The following is a 21,506-nucleotide window of genomic DNA, read 5'->3' on the forward strand; positions in this document are numbered from 1 at the left end:
TTCATTTAGAGAGATTAATCAGGAGATGGGGTGTTTTGGAAGATGAAGGTTTTAGGAAAGGGGATACCAACATAGACTTCAGTGTAGCAAATCTGGAATGATCAAAAAGGATACCTCTGATGGGATCTGATCACTTGCTTAAGGTACTGAGGAGGAAGAGGAGACAGTTTGCTCCTATAGCCTCCCCTTTCATGAGCTCCTACTAGGTATACCATCCCCTAGGGATAATGACATCTCTACTTTATTGACTGCATTCTGCTGGGATTTATCAGAAACCTCCCCTTAAAGATGTAGTTTGCGACAGTGGGAAAAGCTTGAGCTTTAGAGTCCAGTGAAACTTCCCCAGCTTGTGTGATGACTTGGAGTTGTATGTACCCCACAAAAACATGCTCTTAAATGTAATCCATTCCTGTGGGTATGAACCCATTGTAAGTAGGACCATTTGATGAGGTTGCTTCAGTTCAGGTATAGCCCAGGATGGGTCTTAATCCTATTACTTTATAAGAGAATGAAATTCAGATATAGAAAACCAGAGAGGGAGCAGCCAGAAGCCAAAACCAAAAGAACCCAGAAGCGAAGGGAAAGGCCAGAAGAGACTGCCATGAGCCTTGCCATGTGACAAGCTAAGACCCAAGGATCGCCAGCAGCCAGTCCCAGAATGCCAGGCTTTGGGAAGAAAGCATTACCCTGAGATGCCTTGACTTGGACTTTCTCTTAGCCTTGAAACTGTAAACAAATAAATTCCCATTGTTTGAACCGAACCGTTTCATGGTATTTGCTTGAGCAGCCTTGGAAACTTAATCACCCTGGTACAGCACTGTACTGGCTGTGTGACATTTTGCAAGTTTTTTTAAACTCTTGAGGCCTTAGTTTCCATATCTGTAAAAAGCATACAATAATAACTGCCTCATAAAGTAATGATAATAATAATAGATGCAAAGTACTTAGCATACAAGAGTGATCAACAAACCTCCCTCTTTTTTGTCCCTCTCTCCCTTGGTGCAACCTATTTCACCTGAAGAGTTTGAAAGTAATATTCAGGACCACTAAAGAAAAAAATATTTTTCTTTGGCAACATCCTATGTTACAGAAATTTTGTTTCCTTAAATGTCAACTCTTGCCAATGTCATCATGTTAGTTTTTCAACATACTCGAGAAAGATTAACATTGTTTATAGATGCTTCAGTTTGCAAAGTTTAAAAACAAATCCAGATAGAGAAATTATAAGTTGCTAGTCATGAAGGATATCAACACAATTCCTGAAATTTAGAACAACCTGGATTCTATTCTATTGCATAACTTACTAAATCATTTTTTCCTCAATGCAGAACGGAGGCGTTTTGTACAGAAGGAAATTAATTATTCTTTCTCCATTTCAGCAAGAAGCACATTTCTTATATGTTCACCAAAGGTATATTTACTTCATCCAACTGAGGAATATTTAAGGGATTTCATTATATTTGGGGGAATTTTTCATCAATCATAGATTTGGCAGCCACCAAAAAGTACCCCACAATTAATCTTTTAAAACATGGTGTGACTTGTAATCTCTATACTAATAAAAAATTATTAAATATAATGAAAAACTATTCAGAAACTATAATATTTCTTGCTAAAGAAAAAACCACTGTGATTTTTAAATTACATTTGAGAATTTAAATGAAACTTACATGTCTGAAATTAGTGCCAGATGCAATACAGTTTAGGCACAATTTCACTAGCTGCACCAGGTATTTCACTATGATTTAGTTAAAGGTATTTAACAATTCTATGTTTCATAGAAATCTCCACAGATAAGATTTTCATTCACAAAATGCATGGCTTGGCAGGTTTCCAGGGCAGGAATTTGCTGGAGGGAAGGTAAATTTATGGCTTAAAATAAATCAAATAACTGATATTTCCCCAGAAAACCGGCAAAATAATATTCAAAGACTAAAAAAGTCTTACAACCAGCAGCAGAAGAAAAGTCTGAGCTATTTTTATTTATTGTAGGAATTCAATGATGTCATGGAATCAACAGTTATTTGTGACTTCTCCAGTTAACACTGAAAACCTGATTTTAAAATCCATATTTTTGAAAGTAGGACTTTCCAAAAACCTTTAACAAGAAATCTGGAATTTTTAAATGTTTGAAGTACTTATGTCATTCCTCCATCCATTGCACATTTATATGCACTAAGTCATGAGCATGCTATGATGGAATATAGAAGAAACAATCCAGATGGTTCTTAGACTAGCTAACATTACTTCCTTCTTACCCCATGCCTCAGTTTTTCCCCCCTCAGCCCTCTCTTTCCCCATTCTGGTAACACTTCCACAATCACCAGTTAAAAGCTCCAAATACAACATCTACAAAAGCATTTTCATACAAATCCTTTCTCTAACAGCTTAACTTTTTTTTTTTTTTTTTGAGCCTTGAAGATCAAAGAGACTTTTATTTGAAAGACATAATTGTATTTTTTTAATCTAAATTGACCCAATTTATTTTCAAAATAAGAGTTGGCACATGTTTTCAGTTTATTGTCATACAGAAAACATTTTATAAAATAATACGGTATCCATTTCAACATCTTCATGTAAAAACTTCACAGTGCAAGAAAGCGATCACTAGGAAGTATGAAGACAGCTAAAGCCAGCCAGTCTTTTAAGTATAGGGAAGAATCATTTTGCTATCCCCTCCTTAAAAAAATAATTGGCAAATTCATTAACTGCTCAGATTATGTAAATCACTTAGTATCCACTTCTAATCTTTCAGTACATTTTTATATCTACACTGCATCAATTAATGCTGGTGGACAAAAGAGCTCATAATAAGAATCTAAAAACTTTTTAGGTAGCATAATGATTTAAAACCAACCAGGAGAAAGCTCCCTCCAAATATTTTTGTATGTAATATTCTATCACCACAATAACAACTAAAAAGTTGTTATACCTTAACAACAAGCTAAAGGAAAATATTTCACTTTTCCTTTGAAAACACCAATTCTTAACTCTTAAAAGAGGGAAGAACTTTAATTTTTTAGGGAAAGGAGAAGAATATTTCATAAGTTAAAGGATCAACTTTATGTCAGATATACAAATGTCTAATTTAGGAAAGAAAGTGAAGACTTTGATTTAAAAGACTCAAATATTTCATCACAAGAAAAGTGATTTCAAGTTAAAAAAGGGTAACACATTGTACTAATATAAATCCATTAACATAGTCTATTATAATTTTTCACAAAATCCATAATTAAGTAATGACAGGTTAGGCAATATGTCCTTTTCCAGCATTTGGACAGATTAGCTAAGAAACCCTGAGCAAACCATACAACCCTCCAAGTCTCAGGATTTTGACTATCAAATGAGGACACTGGACTAACCTCCCTTTAATATCTTTTCTAGCCTACATATTTATAGAGAACTGTCAATCTTACGTAATCCTTTTGAGAATGAGGTGCTTCATTTCAACGTATTTTCCAGATCAATAAAGTCCCCCATTTAAATGGTAAAGCTGTATTTTTAATCTTTAACATTTATTCTAAATGCATTTTCCTGTCACCTTAAAAGAAGAAGAGATAAGACTATGACATCATCTCCTAACTTCATCTCCCAGACTTAGCAGCTGATGGGAGTGATCAGCAGACCTGGTTTGGGCCCTGGTTCCAATTCATTGCAACACTGGGCCAAACTCTTGAGTCACAAAATTAGGATGATACCACCTGTCCTATCTCTCATTGTTTTAAAGATCAACAGAGTTATCATATATCAAAGTATTTGTAAACTACAAATTACCGTACAAATGTAAAGGATTGTTATGATGAACCCAAGTTGATTTTCTCCTGATAACAAAGTCTGGATATTTTTATAAAATATATGTCTAACAGTTTAACTTTTTAAGGATTTGGATTTAAGGAAAACCCTATTAAGAAGTTGGATACATTTAGCTAGGAGGGTTTCACTCAGACTCTTAAATCACTTAGCCCCACTTCTACTCTAGAATCTTCTAATCAGAATATGAGCATTAGAAAGGATTTCGCCATCCAGTACCAAGCCTGTAAGTCCAGGTGTTACTGATTCTGGGGTCAATAGAACACTCCACATCTTGGCACATCTTCTGGAAGACTAGTGAATAGTTAAATAATAAGCTTAACGTTTTTTATATACTAAGCCCAGATATATTGAGTGCAATGCAAAATTTTAACAAATTTTTAGAATGCTTCAAAGAAACGTTTTATTGATAACAATGACAACAAATAGCTAAGACTTAAAACTACTGTGGGACCCGTAACGGTCTTTTTCTTTCAGAAAACTACTATTTCGGAAAATGGAAGCATTTCCAAAATAGCCTGACCTCATCACTATCACATTACATTTTATACCCCCTTCTTCCCCCAGACCTAAAACCGTGCCTGGTATGGTAAAGCACAATAAACTTTTGGCCATGGCTACACAGCTAGTCAACGAAACAGTCTGGACTCCATAACCAGACGGTAAGCTCCATGAGAGCAGGGGCCGGGAATTGCTTAAACAGAGGATGGCACGATGCCTGGTACAGAGCGGGCGATCACAATGTATGTGCAGAAACGGGGGGCGGGGGGGGGGGGTAAGGAGGAAGGATGGGAGGGAGAGCAAAAGGATGAATGAATGAAAACGTTCCAGAAGGGCCTTGAGAGCGTCTGCAGCGATTCTTCATCCCTGTGCAATGAACTCAGTTCAGTGTCTAAACCAGCACTTTCCCCACTCAGAAGCACTGGCGTAGGAAGGGAAGAAAGGCCAAAGCCTGCAAAGCCGTTCAGAAGAAAGAAGGAAACGAGGAAAAACAGAAACAAATGAGTCACCTCCTTTATTTCAGTTTAGGAGTGCCGAGCTAGGCCAGTTGCCACGGCGACCCTGTAGCCAGAACGGCCCCAGCCCATTGGCTGAGATGTCAGAGCCAATGAGAACGCAGAATGTTGACGGCGTCTTAAGATGGCTGCCGGGCGGCCGGTGCCTAACCGGTGAGTGGGTTTCTTGGGGGGCTGGTTTCGGGCTACCTGGGGCTTCGGCGGGACGTGTCGGGGGGTGTCCTGTGCGGCAGACCAGCGAGCCAGGTTGGGCAGGTTCACAGTTTCTCGGCCGAGGCGCCTCGGAGCGGGCTAGAAAAGCCCTCTACCCTGGACCACGGGGGTGGTCGGCGGAATTAGCCTCCGCTTTCCTTGAAAAGGGCGTCGCAGCGCCTTTCTCAGCCTGTTAGTTGGAGAGGGTTTCTCTGTCCCACCCCGGCAAAGGGAGAGGGGGTGAGGAGGTTTTCCGTCGGGGAAACAGCTCATGTTTACAGTTGCTGTTTCCCGGAAAACACCTACCGTTAATGGAAATGTCAGCAGGCTAGGGATTCTACACCGGAATCTGCGGGATTTAGTCCTGTGTCCTGGAGAGGATTCTTTCCACTTTGGGATTGGAGTGTGGCACTGCTGCCAGAGAGCCTGCAGAGTTCCGGGTCGTGCAGCCAAGCAGGGAAAAGTGTACTTTTCTAGAGCCACTCTCTTGCACGAGTCCTGGACCTTGTAAGTATTCTCAGCTACATCCGATTTAAGATGAGCCTTGAAATGTTATTAGTTAATTGTAAATTTTTCCATGCAGGGTTTTTGGTCTGGGGAAGTGTTTGTCCCCACTTTTCCAAGCCTTGACTAGACAAGCAGGGAAACAGTCCCCTTAATTAAATCCTTCTATAGTTTATTTAGTAGTTATTTGTAGTTATTAACTAATTCCAAGTCACAGAAACCGATTGTTATTTAGCATTATTTAACATGATCTTCAGATTGGTGGGTGGTAATTTATGATTATTATGCAAAGAAGATTAAATTCAGTTCAGAGAGGTTCAGAGTTCTATGATTTCAAATTGAATACAAAACATGGGGAATCAGATAGCTTTGTGGGGTGAAAATGGAATTGAATTTCTGGATTATTAGAAACAGGAGTCATCCATTGAGCTGCTCAGATTATATCTTTTGGATTTTGGTTATGAGCCGCCACCTGGTCTTCCAGAAAATATGATCACTCAAACCTCTAAATGTGACTTTGATGGATGCGAGTTAGTATAGCAAGTTACATAGCTCTCTTGTACTTAGAAAAGGGAGGAAAAATATTCTTAACCAAATTATAGCAAGTCTACAATAACTGTCTAGTGTTATTCTTCATACCCACTCTCAATTCTGTCTTCAATAATACAATTCCACTTAAAGTTTGTAATTTAAACCAGTAGGGTTCTCTTTTCATAAAATAAGCAGATCACAGTGCATGAGGTCTGTAACAATGCATTAAGCAAGTCAGTTACCTCATCTGTAAAAGGGGTATAGATGTTAATTCCTAAGTGGAAGGGGCATTGTGAGGATTAATGGTAAACCAGTGCCCGTCAAATTGTTTGTATGCCTTGTATAGCAGTGACCTGCTTTTGTTTCCTCTTTTTGCTTCTGTTTCTTCTGTCATAATTGGGGTTTCCTTCCCTTTCCTTTCTACAGAGCATCTGTCGGAAGTGCATGGTCCTTCTGGAAACTGTCATTTCTGGCTGTGGCTGCTAGGTAGAGGAGAGAAACCTTACCTGCTGGGTCCTGGGGCTTAATAAGTATTGCATCTGACTGAGAGGGCAAGGAGTGTTGCAGCAAGGAGTGAGGTGATTGGGCATCTGGGGCACACATAATATTAAGATCCATAAAGAAATGTTTTAGAGCTGCAAAACATCTCACAGATGATCTGATCAAACCTTTCATTTCAAAGCTTAAGAATGAGACTTCTCTGAGTTGCATGTTGCTCAGGCCTGGAAAACAGTCCTCAGCTATTCAAGACAGTGTTTTTCCCGCTATACCCTTTTTATTATAATTTAATATCTCCATGGATGCTATATTTTGTAAGTCTGTGTCTACTAAACTGCATTTATTAATTTTTTTTAATAAAAGTTAGACTATAGCTACCAGTCAGGACCTCTGATGAACATAAGGTAAAGAATATTGCTTCTCTGAATTAAACTTCTGACCTCAAGGTGGATGATACTATCTCATTGAGAGGAAAAATAAAATATGTTGGACTTTTTGAATGTTGAAATTAACTATTAGACCTCCATTACTGTCTTCATAAAATTTGATAAGAATCTTATATTACATGCTGCTGAATCATGTCCTGTTCTCTGATGCATTGCTGTCTGCCCAAGTGTCCTAAATAATGACTGGTTGGCTTTAAAGGGCAAAAGAAAATGCAGCCATTCAGACTAGGATGGTGCATAAGTATTTTCAGTTCATAGTAAATTGTATCAGCCCAGGACTAAAGATACATTCTGTGTAGTGCACATGGAATGCTTTTTGTAGAATAATTGTAGAGTGGAATAAATCTCAGCTCCCATAGGTGGAGGGATATGAAATGAAAAAGAAGGTGATATTCAAAACCATAGGAAAAAAAAGGATCCTGAATTATTTACATCTTCCTTGGGACTAAAATAATTAAAATTATTTGAGTTACAAACTAAAAATTGAAAGCTTATGAATTGGTACATGGACTGCTATATGGGCTTTGCTAAAATGTGCATTAAAAAATTAAGTTTCTATCCATTTTTCTGTATACTCCATGTCTTGAGAATGGCTGAGTGAATTTTTACCACATTTAAAGGGTAATTTGGGATTATTTGCTTTAAAATAAAGGAAATCACTTTGAAAGGCAGAAAGTCATCCTCTAGAGCAGCCAGAACAGGAGTAACAGGTCTGACATGGTGCCAATTGGAAAATGTATGAATGACATATATATTCTGAGACTCGAAAGATGATATTTTCAAACATGACCCCAAAGCAAAAGTGACTAAGCAGCTACTCCATGATGGCTGTTTGGCAGTCGAACAGCTTCTCACCTGGGCAACTCCATGGTGAAGGACAGAGTGAGTGGAAGCTGTTGTTTGTGGCCACCAAATATCAGTTGTATTTTTTTTTGTTTTTTGTTTTTATTTTATTTTATTTTGTTTTGTTTTGTTTTAAATCCAGTCCAGTGTAATTTTTTTAAAATCACAGAATAACACATCACTAACGGTTTTCAGGAATTAAGTTCAGACACATACCTTATTTGGGTTTTGCCTTATTTTATGGATTTCACTTTTCAAATGTTATTTTAATTTTTCTTTTTTGCTTTGAGCACACACAAACAGCTGTCACACCAGGCAAATGTCATACTGAAGACAACTCTTAACATCATGTTAGTGACAGGTAAAAATAGATAATTTTGAAAAGTCCAGAAGTCAGTTGAAAATGGATAATTGTTTAGGGCTGATGAGGAAAGCCGTGCCCTCTCCAAGGCAACGGAGACTGCTCCTTGGGGTGAAGGCCTTTTGGGCACCCAGAGCACAGACTGTTTTCCTGCTAGGATGTTGAAGCAGAGGTCCAGTGGGAGACCTGTGTCTGTGAGGTGCATGCCTTTCAAAAGGAATCAAAACTGGAAGTCCAGGCTGAGGGATGTTTGGCAGCTGATGGACAGAAACTTGCCATGTGTGTAGAATATCAGCTCCATCAAGTTAGGTATTTTTGCCTATTTTGTGCACTGCTGTCCCCAGGGTTTTGAAGGGTGTCTGGCATACTGTGGGCATGTTAGAGATATGACAGGGAAAGGAAACTATGGTTTAAATAGAACCTCAATTATGCTAAGAAATCTAAATCTGAAATTTGTTACTAACGTGAAGTCCTGAAATGAATAATGAGCCCAGAGATAGATTATATTCTATTGGTAAAGTCATGTTGGAGCCAATTACTGCCCCACTCCTCAGAAGAGTAGAAGTATTTTTATTAATGGCATAGCATCTATTTTTCACTATTGGGGTATTTTAAGTGTCCTTTGTGCTAACAAAGTATCTGAAGGCTATCTCCATTCCAACTTTTAAAATTCACAGGCCAGGTTTTAGGGATGGATCCAAATGTTATGGGGGCTGGAGCCTATGTAATTTTGAATGTCTGCTTAAAAGAGAAAAAAAAGAGTACAAAATTATAAACAGAAAATTGGGTACAGGGCTTTAGATAGACCTATGCAAATGAGGGCCTTGACTTAAGCTCCATTATCTTCCAGGTAAATTTGCCTCTGGGTTTATTGCTCATCAGAAAATGAAACACCAAAAATGATTTATAGAAACTTCATGTCAGACTATGGAAATCAAACAAGTAGAAGGATGTTCCATGTTTCTAAACTAGATATACTAAGTGAATAAACTTCAAACATTAGAAATTTCAAAACTACCTATGGACCACACTACCTATAGTAGAAATTGTTGTAAAATTGTAATAACTGGCCATGGAAATAATCATAGCAAAAAAAAAAAAAAAAAAAAACCCTCAATATTTATTGAACCCTTAAAACTTAAACACTGTACTCTTTTCATAGATTATCTCATATAATCCTCAGAATAACCCATGTTAACAGGATAATTATCCTTGCGTTACAGATGAAGAAGCTGACGGTCAGATACACTAAATGATTTCCTCATGTCACTAGTGGGTGGTGGAGTCAAGATTCCAGTTGGAGCCATTAGATGCCAGAGCCCTTCCTCTTAATAAACTGAGAGAATATTTTGGTGAAGATGTTTCATAGAATCAACAACTGTTGAGGCTGAACCAAATCTGCAAAAAGTAAGATTTCATTCTTTGGACATGGGAGCAGGCCTAAAAAGAGATCAGAAATCCATTGTTCAAAGTAATGCAAAATCACTTGATGCCTTTATCTCAGTGTGAATGGTGATGATTTTCTTACTAGGTTAATAACAATGTGGGGTAGAAAACCCTGCAAAAAAAAAGATTTCTGTCCTTCCATTTTACTTCTTCAGGCTGTTAGTATATCATGAACAGTTCAACCAACTTCTCTATTTTAATGGACATATTTTGAATTCAGTATGCCTCAGTATTTTGGCTCAGAATGTATGCTAAAATGGACTGTGCCATGGAGATCACTAGTGAAGATGTACTCAGTTGTAATTTTAACAAGTGATTACAACTCTAATTTGTTTTTATCATTCTATTAAACTTAGTAGTTAATAGTTTTCTCTACCAATGGCCATATAGTTAGTTAATGCTAAGTATTATCCTGAACTTGGATACTGGCTCCCCATGCATAGTATTGTTATTCAGAAAATCTCTACTTGTTAAATTGTTAGAATTATATTCCATTTAGTATTGTTTTAGCAAACAGTATAAAATTTAAAACTAGGGCATCCTTTTTGCCACCACTGCTTCCCCATGCAACTTAGAGTTTAAAAGTTTTCCTTCGAATCATTGTTTTCCTGTTCCTTTTAGACAGTAAGCACCCTGAAAGTTTTAAATATTCAAATGTAGGTGAAACAAACAATTTTATTTTACCCTCTAATTGTTACAGCATGAAATAAAGTAATAGAGTTTTCAAATTTGCCTCCAGTGTATGTTGTTAGGCTCTTAAAAACATTCTTGAGCAGTGAATGCTTTTACTGAATTTCATTTTTTAGACAAAAGTGCTTTTATTATACAAGCAAAGATTTTAATTATTTTCATATAGAGGTTCCATCCCACTTTTAGATTAAAAAAAAAAAAATAGTTTAAAGGGCTGGTCCTAAACCATTGATATAATTATTAAGCTTCTGTTGTGTCTTTTAATGGTTTTAAAAAACTCTTTCTGTAGCTACTTTGTATATCTAAATTCATCTTTTCTCTGTAGAAGAAAAGATGTGGAGTGGGCTGCTACCTCCTGGCCTAAATGAAAGTGACGTTGAGTCAAACTCTGAAGATGAAGCCATAGTAGAGAACTCTGGATTTAACTTACAGGAAGATAAAGAAGATCAGGCCACTAGAAAATCAGAAATCTCAGAGTTCCCTACAAATGGACCAAAAACTGAAACAGAGGCAAATGTAAATGCATATGAAGAGTGTCCATCTGGAATTTCATTAAATATGTGGAATGTAGGTCTTCTCTAATGTATCCTTAGCAAAGCCTGTGATGTGTGTGTGCACATGTGTGTGTCTGCCATGGTCAGAGTGTCTGTGTTCTTGGGAAGATAGAATACTTTTACTGTTCTGTGGGTCTGTGGTCAGACCATTGGCCAGTTAGACCTTGCTTCCATTTTTGTTTTGTTTTGTTTTTCATAGAAGGAGGAAAGAAAAAACACTGACTAGGATTAGCTACTTTGCCTAACATGATGTATGAGGAGTTTCTATCTTATTTTTATCTTTTTGTTATCTGTATAAGTCATGGAGTTTCACTCTCAGATTATCAAATGACTGAGAAAAATGCAGATAAAAAGGCAGCTTGTAAGAATCTCAGAAGAACTGATCTACTTTCATTAAGTTGTGTCTTTACAAAAGCTGGAATATACTTGCTTTTATTAACACATTTGTTATTTTCTTAAATGCATGTTTTGCTTTAAAATATATTTGCGTCTTAATTTTTTTCCCACTTTTATGTAGAAATTTCAAGAATTGCATAAAAAACATTCAGAACAGAAAAACTCAGCCTCAAGATTCAGGAGGAAAAAAAGAAAACGCTCCAGGAAAGGTGTTTTGCTTTAATTCAGGTTAATTGTCGATAGAGCTAATGCTAAGTTGTGACTAATAGAGTTAAACAATATTTTAAGAACATAATTTTGAAATAACAGTATTTTGAAATAACCTAGGTATTTACACTTTGTGAATTCTTTTCAGATAAATTGAACAATGGAGAGGCATCTCATAGGTAGGTAGAATTTGAAATATTTATTCTAGGCAGAATTGTAGAATTTTTACAAATAGTTGAATCTCTTATCTCTGATATTGATCAAACATAGGAACTAGGCGTAATATAATTGTGGTAACCAATTAAAAACAGTAAAAATAAAAATGAGTATATTTTGTATAAATCTTAACCTATATATCTTCATGCAGTGAACACTCACCAAATGAAATCCAGTGGAAGGAACTCACTCAGTATTTTGGAGTCAATGAAAGGTTTGACCCCCCTGTAAAAAAGAAAAAAATTGAGAAGGTAAGATCTTTTTTATTGTGTCTTGTATTAGCCAATGGGATGTTTGTGATTAGGCTTACCAAAGGTACTTGTCCTCATTAGTTTATTCATTAAAGAGTTAGAAGTGCCCAGTGTGTGCTAAAATGAATGCTAGATACCAGTTTATTTTTAAACACAAGAGACAATAAACGCAAACAAGTAAACATAGTTACAAATCATTAAAAAACTGTTAAGAAGGAAAAGAACTTGGTGCTGTGAAGAAATTAAAATGGGAGCCGCACTGTAGCTTGTTGGTCAGAGCAGGCCTTTCTTCGAAGGTGCTATTTCACTGAAACCTGAAGGACGAGAAGGAACCATCTCTGTAAGGAGTGCTAGTGCAGAGGCAGTAACACGGGCAAAGATCCTCATGGGGAAAGAATCATCCCGGGACAGTGGAGTAACTGAAAGAGCCCAGCATGCCTGGAATTGAGTCCATGAGGAGGAGGGTAGTCCAGGATAAGATAGCAGTGGCAGGTAGGAGTGGGTAGGTACCAAACCGTAGGACCTTAAAGGGCAGAGGAAGGAATTTGGGTTTTATTCACAGCGTAATGGAAAGTCATTAAAGGGTTTTAAGTCAAGGGAGTGACATGATCCAATTTATGGCTTAGAAGATTGCCCTAGCTGTTATGTGGAGAATTGATTGCAGGGAGACAAAAAGTAGATGGTAAGAGATCAGTTAAGAGACTCTTCTAGGCATGAGATGATGGTGGCTTGAACAAGAATGGTACTGGTTAAGATGGAGAAAAGCAGATGGATCTGAGAGCTACTGTAGAAGTAGAATCAGCAGTATTGCCTCAGGATTGCTTGTGTGTGGTGGGGAGGGTTTTGGGTGTGTGGCAGAAGAGAAAGCAATTGAAGATTTTGCCCTAAGCGATGGTGTGAATAATGATGTTAGTTTTGGAGAAGGGCAGAACTTGGATGGGGGAAAGATTTAGAGTGGGGCTATCCAGAGTTCAGTTTGGGTACATGAGTTACATCTGTGAGCAGGAATAGAGCAGGCTGTTGGCAAAGTGAATCAGGAGCTTGGAGGAGAGTTCTGGGCTTGAGATACACATTTGGGAGTCTTCAGTCTGTAGATGATAGTAATACTTAGTAGATTCTTGAATGAATGGGTAACTTAAATATTCACGTAGGGGAATGTTGGCAGACTCCAGGAGCATGAAAATCCAGTGCTTACCATTAAGGCTATAGGCACGGGCCAAGGGCAGGGCGGGGAGGTGGGGTGGGGAACTGTTCTTCAGGAGTAGGAGCCCAAGTACATTGTATCCTAGGTCAGTTCTTTGTATGTGTAGGCAAATGCCACCTTCATGGATCAGCGCTATAGACCACTGTATATGCTTAGAGACCTTTACCATTTTCTGATTCATCAATCTTTTCTTAGAAAAAACCTCTGATTTTAATCCATCTTTGGGTTTAAATCCATTTTCTGATTCATCAATATTTTCTTAGAAAAAACCTCTGATTTTAAATCTCTGATTGTGATCTTCAGGGTGTGTACATTAAGGAACAGTTACAGTAGAATTTTGCATGTGAATCTTTGGAATCCAACTTTGCAAAGTATCCTTGTTATCCTAGAGTAATCCCTAGAACACAGAGGAATTGAAATCAGGATCACCTTCTGCCACATCTTACTGCTACTGAGTGATTTCATTTTTATAAATCTTCAAGCAGGTACAGAAATGCTACATTTCTTAAAAAGAAAAAAACACTACTAGGTTTCATGTCAACATTCTCAGTTCTCTGGGACCACTGCAGAAGGAGCTGGTAATGGTAACCATTTTAAAGTATAATTGCCATGCTCTTGACCCTTATTATTGTGGTGGGCTGAGAGGCAGGATCCTGTGAAGAGGTTTTCTTGACTGTGCTGAATCTGTTCTAAAGCATCAGGGAGAAAGATAATGATGACAACAGTGATCCATGTGCCATTTTTGGCAGACCTGCCTTGCCAGACCAGGTTGTCAGATTAGAATCCCAAACCCTGACTAGACTGGGCTTTTGAGGGAATGAATAGTTAAATCTTGGTTCTGTTAGGAAATTTTTTCTAAGTTTTAGTTGGGAATTAGGTTGTCTTTGATATTCAGTTATTTACAGCATTTGGTATGTTTTGTCATAACTATGTTGACTTTGAAATATCTAAGTTGTTTCTTGGTGAAGTTAAAGCCATGAAAAGAACTTTTTAGCCATTCTAAAAAGCAGTAATTAGCAAGTGGTTTTTGCAATCTATCTTTATTAGAGCTATATTATTTCCTTACATATATGAAATTGTACCTTCTTGATACTGGCCAGATATGACTACCCTTATACATTGTTTAGGATTTGGAATTTGTATGGGATAACTTTATTAAAGGATATTAGTATTCTTTGTGCAATTGTTTAAACTTCAGAGAAAAGCTTTTAAGCAAGTCAGTATTAGGAACTAGGGTTCAGTTTCACATGCATTAGATATGTTCTATAAAAAAATTTTAAGTAAAACACCATTTTAGAAATGTTGCTGTTTACAGGAAGACTGCTACAAGCTCTTCTGTAATCACTCACAGTTGATCTCTTTTATAAGTTTGGGTTTTCTTAACAGTAAGCATTATTATATATAATACATATAAATGCAGTGTGGCTAAGAAAGTTATATCAGTCCTATAAGCAAGAAAACTGATGCTGGCCAGGCTTATATGTGCCCAGGATTTTGCCAGGACTTAGTATTCTCTAACTAAACTCAAGCATAAAAAGAAAGGGAAGATTTAGTGAAGTCAATTTTTTTTTGTATTCTATTGGTATTTTAGCATAATTGTGTGCCAGCAGGTTCACACTCATCCTTTGGTTTGGGGGGTGGTGTCACTGTTTTATGTGACACCCCTTTAGCTGTCATGCGCAGTGCTGTGGTGCTAAAAATTTACCATGAATCAGAAAGTGTGAATAAACTTAAAGAATGTCCACATTGGAGACACCAAGATAAAGGCTTAGAATAAAAGTAAGTCCAACAGATAATAGCTACTGCTCAAGAAAGCTAGAGAGGATCATGAAAATCTGTGATGTAGTTGGGACAAAACTGGCTTGGATTTTCCAGTACATTATTTTATTTCTCTGGAGCAGAGACTGATCTGTTATATCACAGAGAGCCTTTCCATTCTCTATTCACTCAGCCCTCAAGAATGGCAAAACAAAACAGACTTCTTAATCGTGTGTCTATTGTGCACTCTTTTTTCTCTTTTTGCCTTTTTTTTTGGAACACTGCCAAGCTAAAACTTGCTCAGCCAGGGATGTGTATTTACAAGATAGCTGTCACCTGCTTCCCAGACAATACAGACAGGCTTGTATTTTTATAATGTAATCTTCCCAATATCCAAAGATGTATTAAAGTGTTCTTTGTATTAAATACAGCTATGATTGTGTTTCTGGCAGCAGTTCTGGGGCTTACTAATAATTCTGTAATCATACATAATTATTTTGAATCTATGTGGGAGTGTCTTTAGAATAAATTTTACTTATTTTCATTATAAATTTCTCAAGTATTCTGTAGTTGAATCAATTTGATTAGTCAGTCAGTAGTCATTATTTAAGTAGCTTTAAATATACCTAATGGTTGCTTTTGGGGATGAAAACCAGAGATAGCTTTAATAATTTTTAGAGATTACACAATGTCTTTGATCCTTTTTTTTAGTTGTTTTTTCTGTTGTAGAGTGTATATGCTATGCTGTTGTATAGTGTAGCTTTTTTACAACATATATATTTTTGGCAGAATGCTTTTTCCAACCAGAATTGTACATGGAACTCCAATACATAGATCAGATTAAAGGCTGGCTACCCTGAGTGTCTGGGGGACAGGAAGGAGGAGGGGGCTTCTGGTGGTACCTGGGAGTTCCTCTGGTATCAATTCAAAGCATTCTCTCTTGATTCCCACGTGATCCCTGTGGGGCAGGTAGTTAGGGCCAATATTATTCTCATAATATGGATGAAGAAACTGAAGCACAGTGTGATTTACTTAAAAAACAAACAGAGCAGATAAGAAGTGAAATGAAACTTTAAATCCAAGACATTTGGTCCCAAATACGAATTTTTCCCAAGTAATAGCCCAACTTAGTTTATACTTACCTGCCTTAAATAATTTAGGTTGATATGTTTTATATAAAAAAAGTAACAACATTATATTCTTAGCTCTTTTTTTCCCTTTCTTTATGGAGAGATTACCCTAAAAAAAATTTAGATCTAATTACGGTACAGAAAACTTATATGGACTGTTTATTTGTACTTAGCTTTAAAAATTGGATGCATTACCTGAATAAATACATATTTAATAGTGAAATTTCAGTAGAAATATACTGTGGTTCAATTTTACTTAACTTTAATCATATATTAAAAGGTATTCTACATATGTACATATGGATGGTTAGTTCATAATGTTAAACCTAGTACCCATCAGTTTCTTAGTTATCTGTAGAAATGCCTTCTTGACATCTGCAGCAAAACTTTATTAATGAGAGGTTACTTGTTGCCTCATGGGAACCTGGTAGACGCTGGTTCTAGATGAATTTTCTAGCTGTGTCCAAATTGCCAACCCTCAGTGTATTTTATCTGTATTGAGATGTATGGTAAGCCAAATTTTTATTCCAGCTGAAAGGCAGCACACCTAGGTATTGCCGTGTATCTGCCTTGTAAAGCAGCAGCTCCTCTGTCTCCTGCCACTTCTCTGTGGTATGAAAGCTGTCTTGGATAATTCAAGTAAAGATTATTCTTGGGTCCAATATAAAACTTTTTTTAAAAGCCTTAATACTCGAACCTGATTTCATGAAACTACTTCCTCATAGTTGAACATTGTGCTTGGGTCTGAGCTCTTGAGGAACTATGATGTGGTCTGTAGCCATATAGAGATAAGCCTTTTCTTGTATTGATATCCTTATAGCTAGATATAATAATCCTTATGTTTGGATATAATGACTACTATATTCTAAACTCTGTGCTAGGCATTTAACATATATTATCTTCAACTCTTAGCATAATCTTACAAAGTATGTGGCCTTATTCTTATTTTACAGGTGAGATAACTGCAACCCAAAGAGGTTTAGGAACTCACCCAGGTTTGCTTGGCTAGTAAGTAGAGGAGCTGGAATTTGAACCCAGATTTGCTCTTACTGGCCATGCTTTTTGTAAACTATTAACTTACGTTCTTAAGGTGATTTAAATTTTTTATGTAAGAATATTTTTTATAATATTAACATTTATAATGTATTTGGAGAGTTGTCTCCTTACAGAAGCAGAAAGTTTGAGTGTGCACATGGAACCAGTAGTTTTTCAGAGCCACAGTGAACTAAGTTTATTTACTTAAATAAATTGCCAGAAAGAAAGGGAGAAAAATGTTATATCTATTGATAAATATTGTTGAAGTCTTTGAAAACTTGTAAGAGCTAAAAACCAAGTTAAAAATGTAAATAGAATTTTAGGGTTTTATTTCAAGGAGGGAATTTTGGTCATCCAAGCCAATTCCTTCATTTTCTTTAAGGAAACAGGCTTGTGAGTCAAGTACCACATTTACCCTGAACTGTGACCACAGCTCCTGACTTCTAGCTCTTTCTGCTATGTCACGCATCTTCCTCAGTGGCTACTCTTAATGGTTCGGAGAAGGAGAGTTGGCAAAAAGCTAGGTTTGCAATTTTAGCTGATTTATTTTTAAATGAAAATTATACCTGTAAGTTCAACAGTTCTTATAAGTTTCTAAAAGAGGATAGTATTATTGTTTTTTCCTTTCTGATATTAACTTTTATCTGTGGCTCCATAGGAGCCAAAAGGAAATTGGCAAATTGATGAAGCAAAATGACTCAGTAAACAGACCAGCAGTTTATTCATGGCCATTGGTGGCAAAAAAAAAAAGAGTGGATTCCTTCTTACTCACCGATCTATGCTCATTCCAGGTCCTGAAATAAAGAAATTCTGCACCTAGATCTTATATAATCTCAGGAAGGCTAGATAAACAGTGTTGCTCTATGGAATAAGCAGGGCAGGCTCAAGTATGGATGCTATTAGTGACCAGGTTACTGAGATACGAAGGATTGGAGGTGATAAAGTTCTGGGTGGAGGTATTAGGTTACCCCTGGCTAGAATTTATAGGTGCAGGGAAAATTGAAGTTTGATATTAATGTCTTGTTTTCAAATATCTCAGAGGCATTTGAGGAGATACTTAATAGTCTGTGCAGGAAGCAGAGGCCATTGTATTAGCTTTTCTTAAGTAAAGCAACTTTATTTCTAATATAAAAATAAATAATTCATATAAAGTTTCAGGTGCGGGTACTGTGCTAAGTTCTGGAAGCCCAAGATGGAGAAGATTTACTCCATGCTCTCAAGGAATATTTATTCTAGTGGAGGGATAGATTTATATATAAAACCATGCAATAAAATGTGACCTTTTTTTAACCGTAGGAGTACTATTATCCCAATATTATTGTTGTGGAATTCTCTTGGGAAGGTCTCAAAGTAGTGGATATGTAATAAATATTCCCAGTTTGGATGGGTCCTTTCAATACTAGTTCAAATGTGGCTTACTACGCTGTAAATATTAACTCAAAACACAGGTTGAGTGAGTACCTCCTGTGTGCAAGGAACTGGGCTGGATGCTGGGACACACCAAGACTAGCAGTATACAGTGTCTGCCCTTAATGAGCATAGTTCCCAAGAGGGGAGGCAGAGACGTAACTTGCTAAAGTGTGTCAGCCCAGTAAGTGCTGAAGGAGACATGAAGTGCAGTGACAGTATGGAGTGGGGAGTAGTTAGGCACTGAGCACGGGAAAGGGTGTGGCAGGGTCAGGGGCCTGACCACAGAGAAGGCAACATTTGACATAAGTCTTAAAGGGTGATTAAGAGTTTTCAAAAGGAAGCACATCATAGGCCCAGGGAACATTAAGAGAATGGTAAATGTGGCCAGAGATTAGGAAGTATAGAAATGTTGCTCACTGTGGGCCTGAGAAAGCATTTTGGGACCCAGTTGTGAAGGGATTTGGATGTATTCTGAAGGAGTAAAGAAGTCATAGTGTGTTAAGCTCGGTAATGACATGATGTCTGTTTTAGAAAGATAGAAGGTCTGTTAGGAGAAGATTATATTCCAAATAAGATAAAGAAGCCCTAAAGAGGCACAAAAGGGAGAAAATGAGAGAGACTTCAAAAGTAGAGTTACAATAGGAGCAAGGGATTGAGAGACATTGAAGATAACTGGGGAATCTGTCAGGGTTGAGTTAAGTGGGTAGACAGCTCCTGAAGAGAAGCACAAGAACTGATGAGCTTATTTTTAAGACATAAAATGGGAAGACCCTACTTTTGCAAGACCTTCAATACAAAGATGATTAGCAAGTAGCTGGAGGTGTAGGGCTTGGTACAGGTGAGAGGTCAGATGTTTTGAATTATTTAGAGATATAAATCAGCTTATAAGAAGTAAGTGAAGCCCAGGGACTGGGTATATTATTGGGGGAGAGTGAATAAGAAGTAAAAGAAGCCAATCATAACACCTTGAGGACTATAATAATTATAATAGATGATCAAGTAGAAGTAGAACAGATGATGTTGCTAATAACTGGAAAAGATAACAATTTCAGGAGAAAGATGAGGGCAAAAGAAATAGAGAACTGAATGGGAGGTGACATGGAGGCAACTGATAGAGATACTGTTTTGAGGGGAGAGATGAAGAAACAACATAAGCAGTTTGCCAGAGGGAGGGAAAGTGGGGCAACTGTGTTGGCCCATTCAGCCCCTGGTCCAGAATGGGAAGGATAAGGTTATTTGTAGGGTGAAGGAAAGATGAAGGAAAGAGAGAAAGGGGAGAAAACTTAAAGAGCAAGGTTCCCGATGACATGTAAGTGGATAGGATTAATAGCACAGGTTAGGATTAGTCTTGGAAAGGAAGATGATTCTTTCTCAGGGGTGGTAAGGATGGAAAAGATGTATTTTTTGAGGTGGATGAGAAAAAGAGTGTAGAAAGGATGTATATGATCTTGGTCCCCACCACCCCCTTCCTTCCCTGGGCCTCTGTGAAATTGGGAAGGAGATAATGTTGAGGGTATTCGGGAAAACGGAAAAGACATGTAACAACTTCTCCGGGGAATGTGGGAACTTTCAAGGGCAGACTTGAGAGCCCATCCAACTGAGTTTGAAAAACTGCTTTTAGTGAAGCCAATAAATTCTTTTTCTCTGTCATTGTTGGGACATCTGCATAAAGAAGTAATAAAAAGAGATGGTTGGGTTAATCTAGGGTCTGGGAATAGCAAAATACAGGGTAAGATGTTGGAAGAGATTGAAGTTATTGCTTAGGGCATTGGTTCTCAAATAGGCACCAGAATCACATCGATTGCTTGGCCCCAGCCCACAAATTTTTGATTCAGAGAATCTGCATTTCTAACAAGTTCCCAGCTAATAATGCTGGTGCTGCTGGTCCAGACTCGTAATTTGAGAACCACTGGCTTAGAGTGTAGTTTGAAAAGATTAATCATGAGTTGCAGGATAGGGAGGGAGGAGAAGAGAATTCAGAAAGGGACTTGGGACTGTAAGAATAAATATGAGAGTGCAGGGAATGGTGTTCCAAATGAAGACAGAATTATATTCACTGGATATGAGAACTTGCGATAAGTGGAGTGATAGAAAGTGTTTGTTCAGAGAGAAGATTTCCAGATTGTGACATTTGGGAGGTGGGGCTTTCAGGTGATGCCTATAACATGGCCTAGAGCAGTACTCCTCAAAATACTGGTTTTTGAAGAGTTGAGGAGCTTGTGTCTGAATGTAACTCAGTGTGCTCCTTCCATCACTGAGAAAATTTTATCCTCCCTCTCCACTCCAAAAAAAGGTCAACTGAACAAAATTGTGCTTGTAGTTGATTTGCATTAGTACAAGCTCCTTATCTCTACGTGGACCCAAATAAATAGTTCACAGACTAGCACTATTTGCAGACCTAAGATGAAGGATGTTGGAAAAGGGAGTCCACGGTGTTGTTTGGACCATCAGGGGAGGAGTTCTGCAGAAATATAAGACAGTGAAAGACTATAAATGATTACAGGAGAAGAATGGGAAATTGGCAGTTGTAGAGCTATGTGGCCTAGGGTCAAAGGCCGTGAAGGGCTATTCATTGAAGGTCTCAAAGGAGCAAGGGAAAAAAAGCCTGTCATTCTCCCTGGGCCTTAGATGGGATGAGGGATTGTGAGAAGAAACAGCCTTCACTTGACAGCTGACATCAGCTATGTCCTCACTGGTCTTCATTCCATATTCTTTCTAGGCAAATTATATTCTGGTTATTTTTTAAATCTCATTTTAACAAAGGCTACGCAAGAACAACTGGTATAATCAAGCAGTGTGCTGATGGAAGAAGCATTCTAAAGACTTCTCTTGTTAGATTAAGAGAGACAAATCTAAGAGAGAGAATGTTCAATGAAAATGTGGAAGTTAAAGGATACACTAGATAAGCCATTATATAAGGATACAATTTTCTTAGAAGAAGCATATATTAGACCATTTTAATAATTTATATTTTCTGTAGTAACTATTTTCGCAAGCTAGAACTCAAT

The 21,506-nt window shown here is 37.4% G+C and overlaps 1 protein-coding gene across 3 annotated transcripts in view; it reads left to right on the forward strand.

Annotated features, from left to right (window-relative positions):
* Nucleotides 1–4,925: 4,925 nt before the first annotated feature.
* FAM204A (family with sequence similarity 204 member A) overlaps nt 4,926–21,506 on the forward strand; it is a 32,420-nt gene continuing 15,839 nt past the window's right edge. The window contains exons 1-7 of one of the 3 annotated variants that reach the window (XM_037804891.1): nt 4,937–4,979; nt 6,480–6,631; nt 9,425–9,608; nt 10,663–10,904; nt 11,409–11,496; nt 11,643–11,673; nt 11,862–11,961. In XM_037804891.1, coding sequence (XP_037660819.1) covers nt 10,671–10,904; nt 11,409–11,496; nt 11,643–11,673; nt 11,862–11,961 — 453 coding nt within the window. In that variant the 5' untranslated portion in view covers nt 4,937–4,979; nt 6,480–6,631; nt 9,425–9,608; nt 10,663–10,670. Of the gene's footprint in view, nt 4,980–6,479; nt 6,632–9,424; nt 9,609–10,662; nt 10,905–11,408; nt 11,497–11,642; nt 11,674–11,861; nt 11,962–21,506 lie in introns of those variants that run through there. The other 2 variants (XM_037804892.1, XM_037804893.1) reach the window with 2 other exon arrangements.

The sequence above is a fragment of the Choloepus didactylus genome, chromosome 15, assembly GCF_015220235.1.
Source record: "Choloepus didactylus isolate mChoDid1 chromosome 15, mChoDid1.pri, whole genome shotgun sequence".
Lineage (NCBI taxonomy): Eukaryota > Metazoa > Chordata > Mammalia > Pilosa > Megalonychidae > Choloepus > Choloepus didactylus.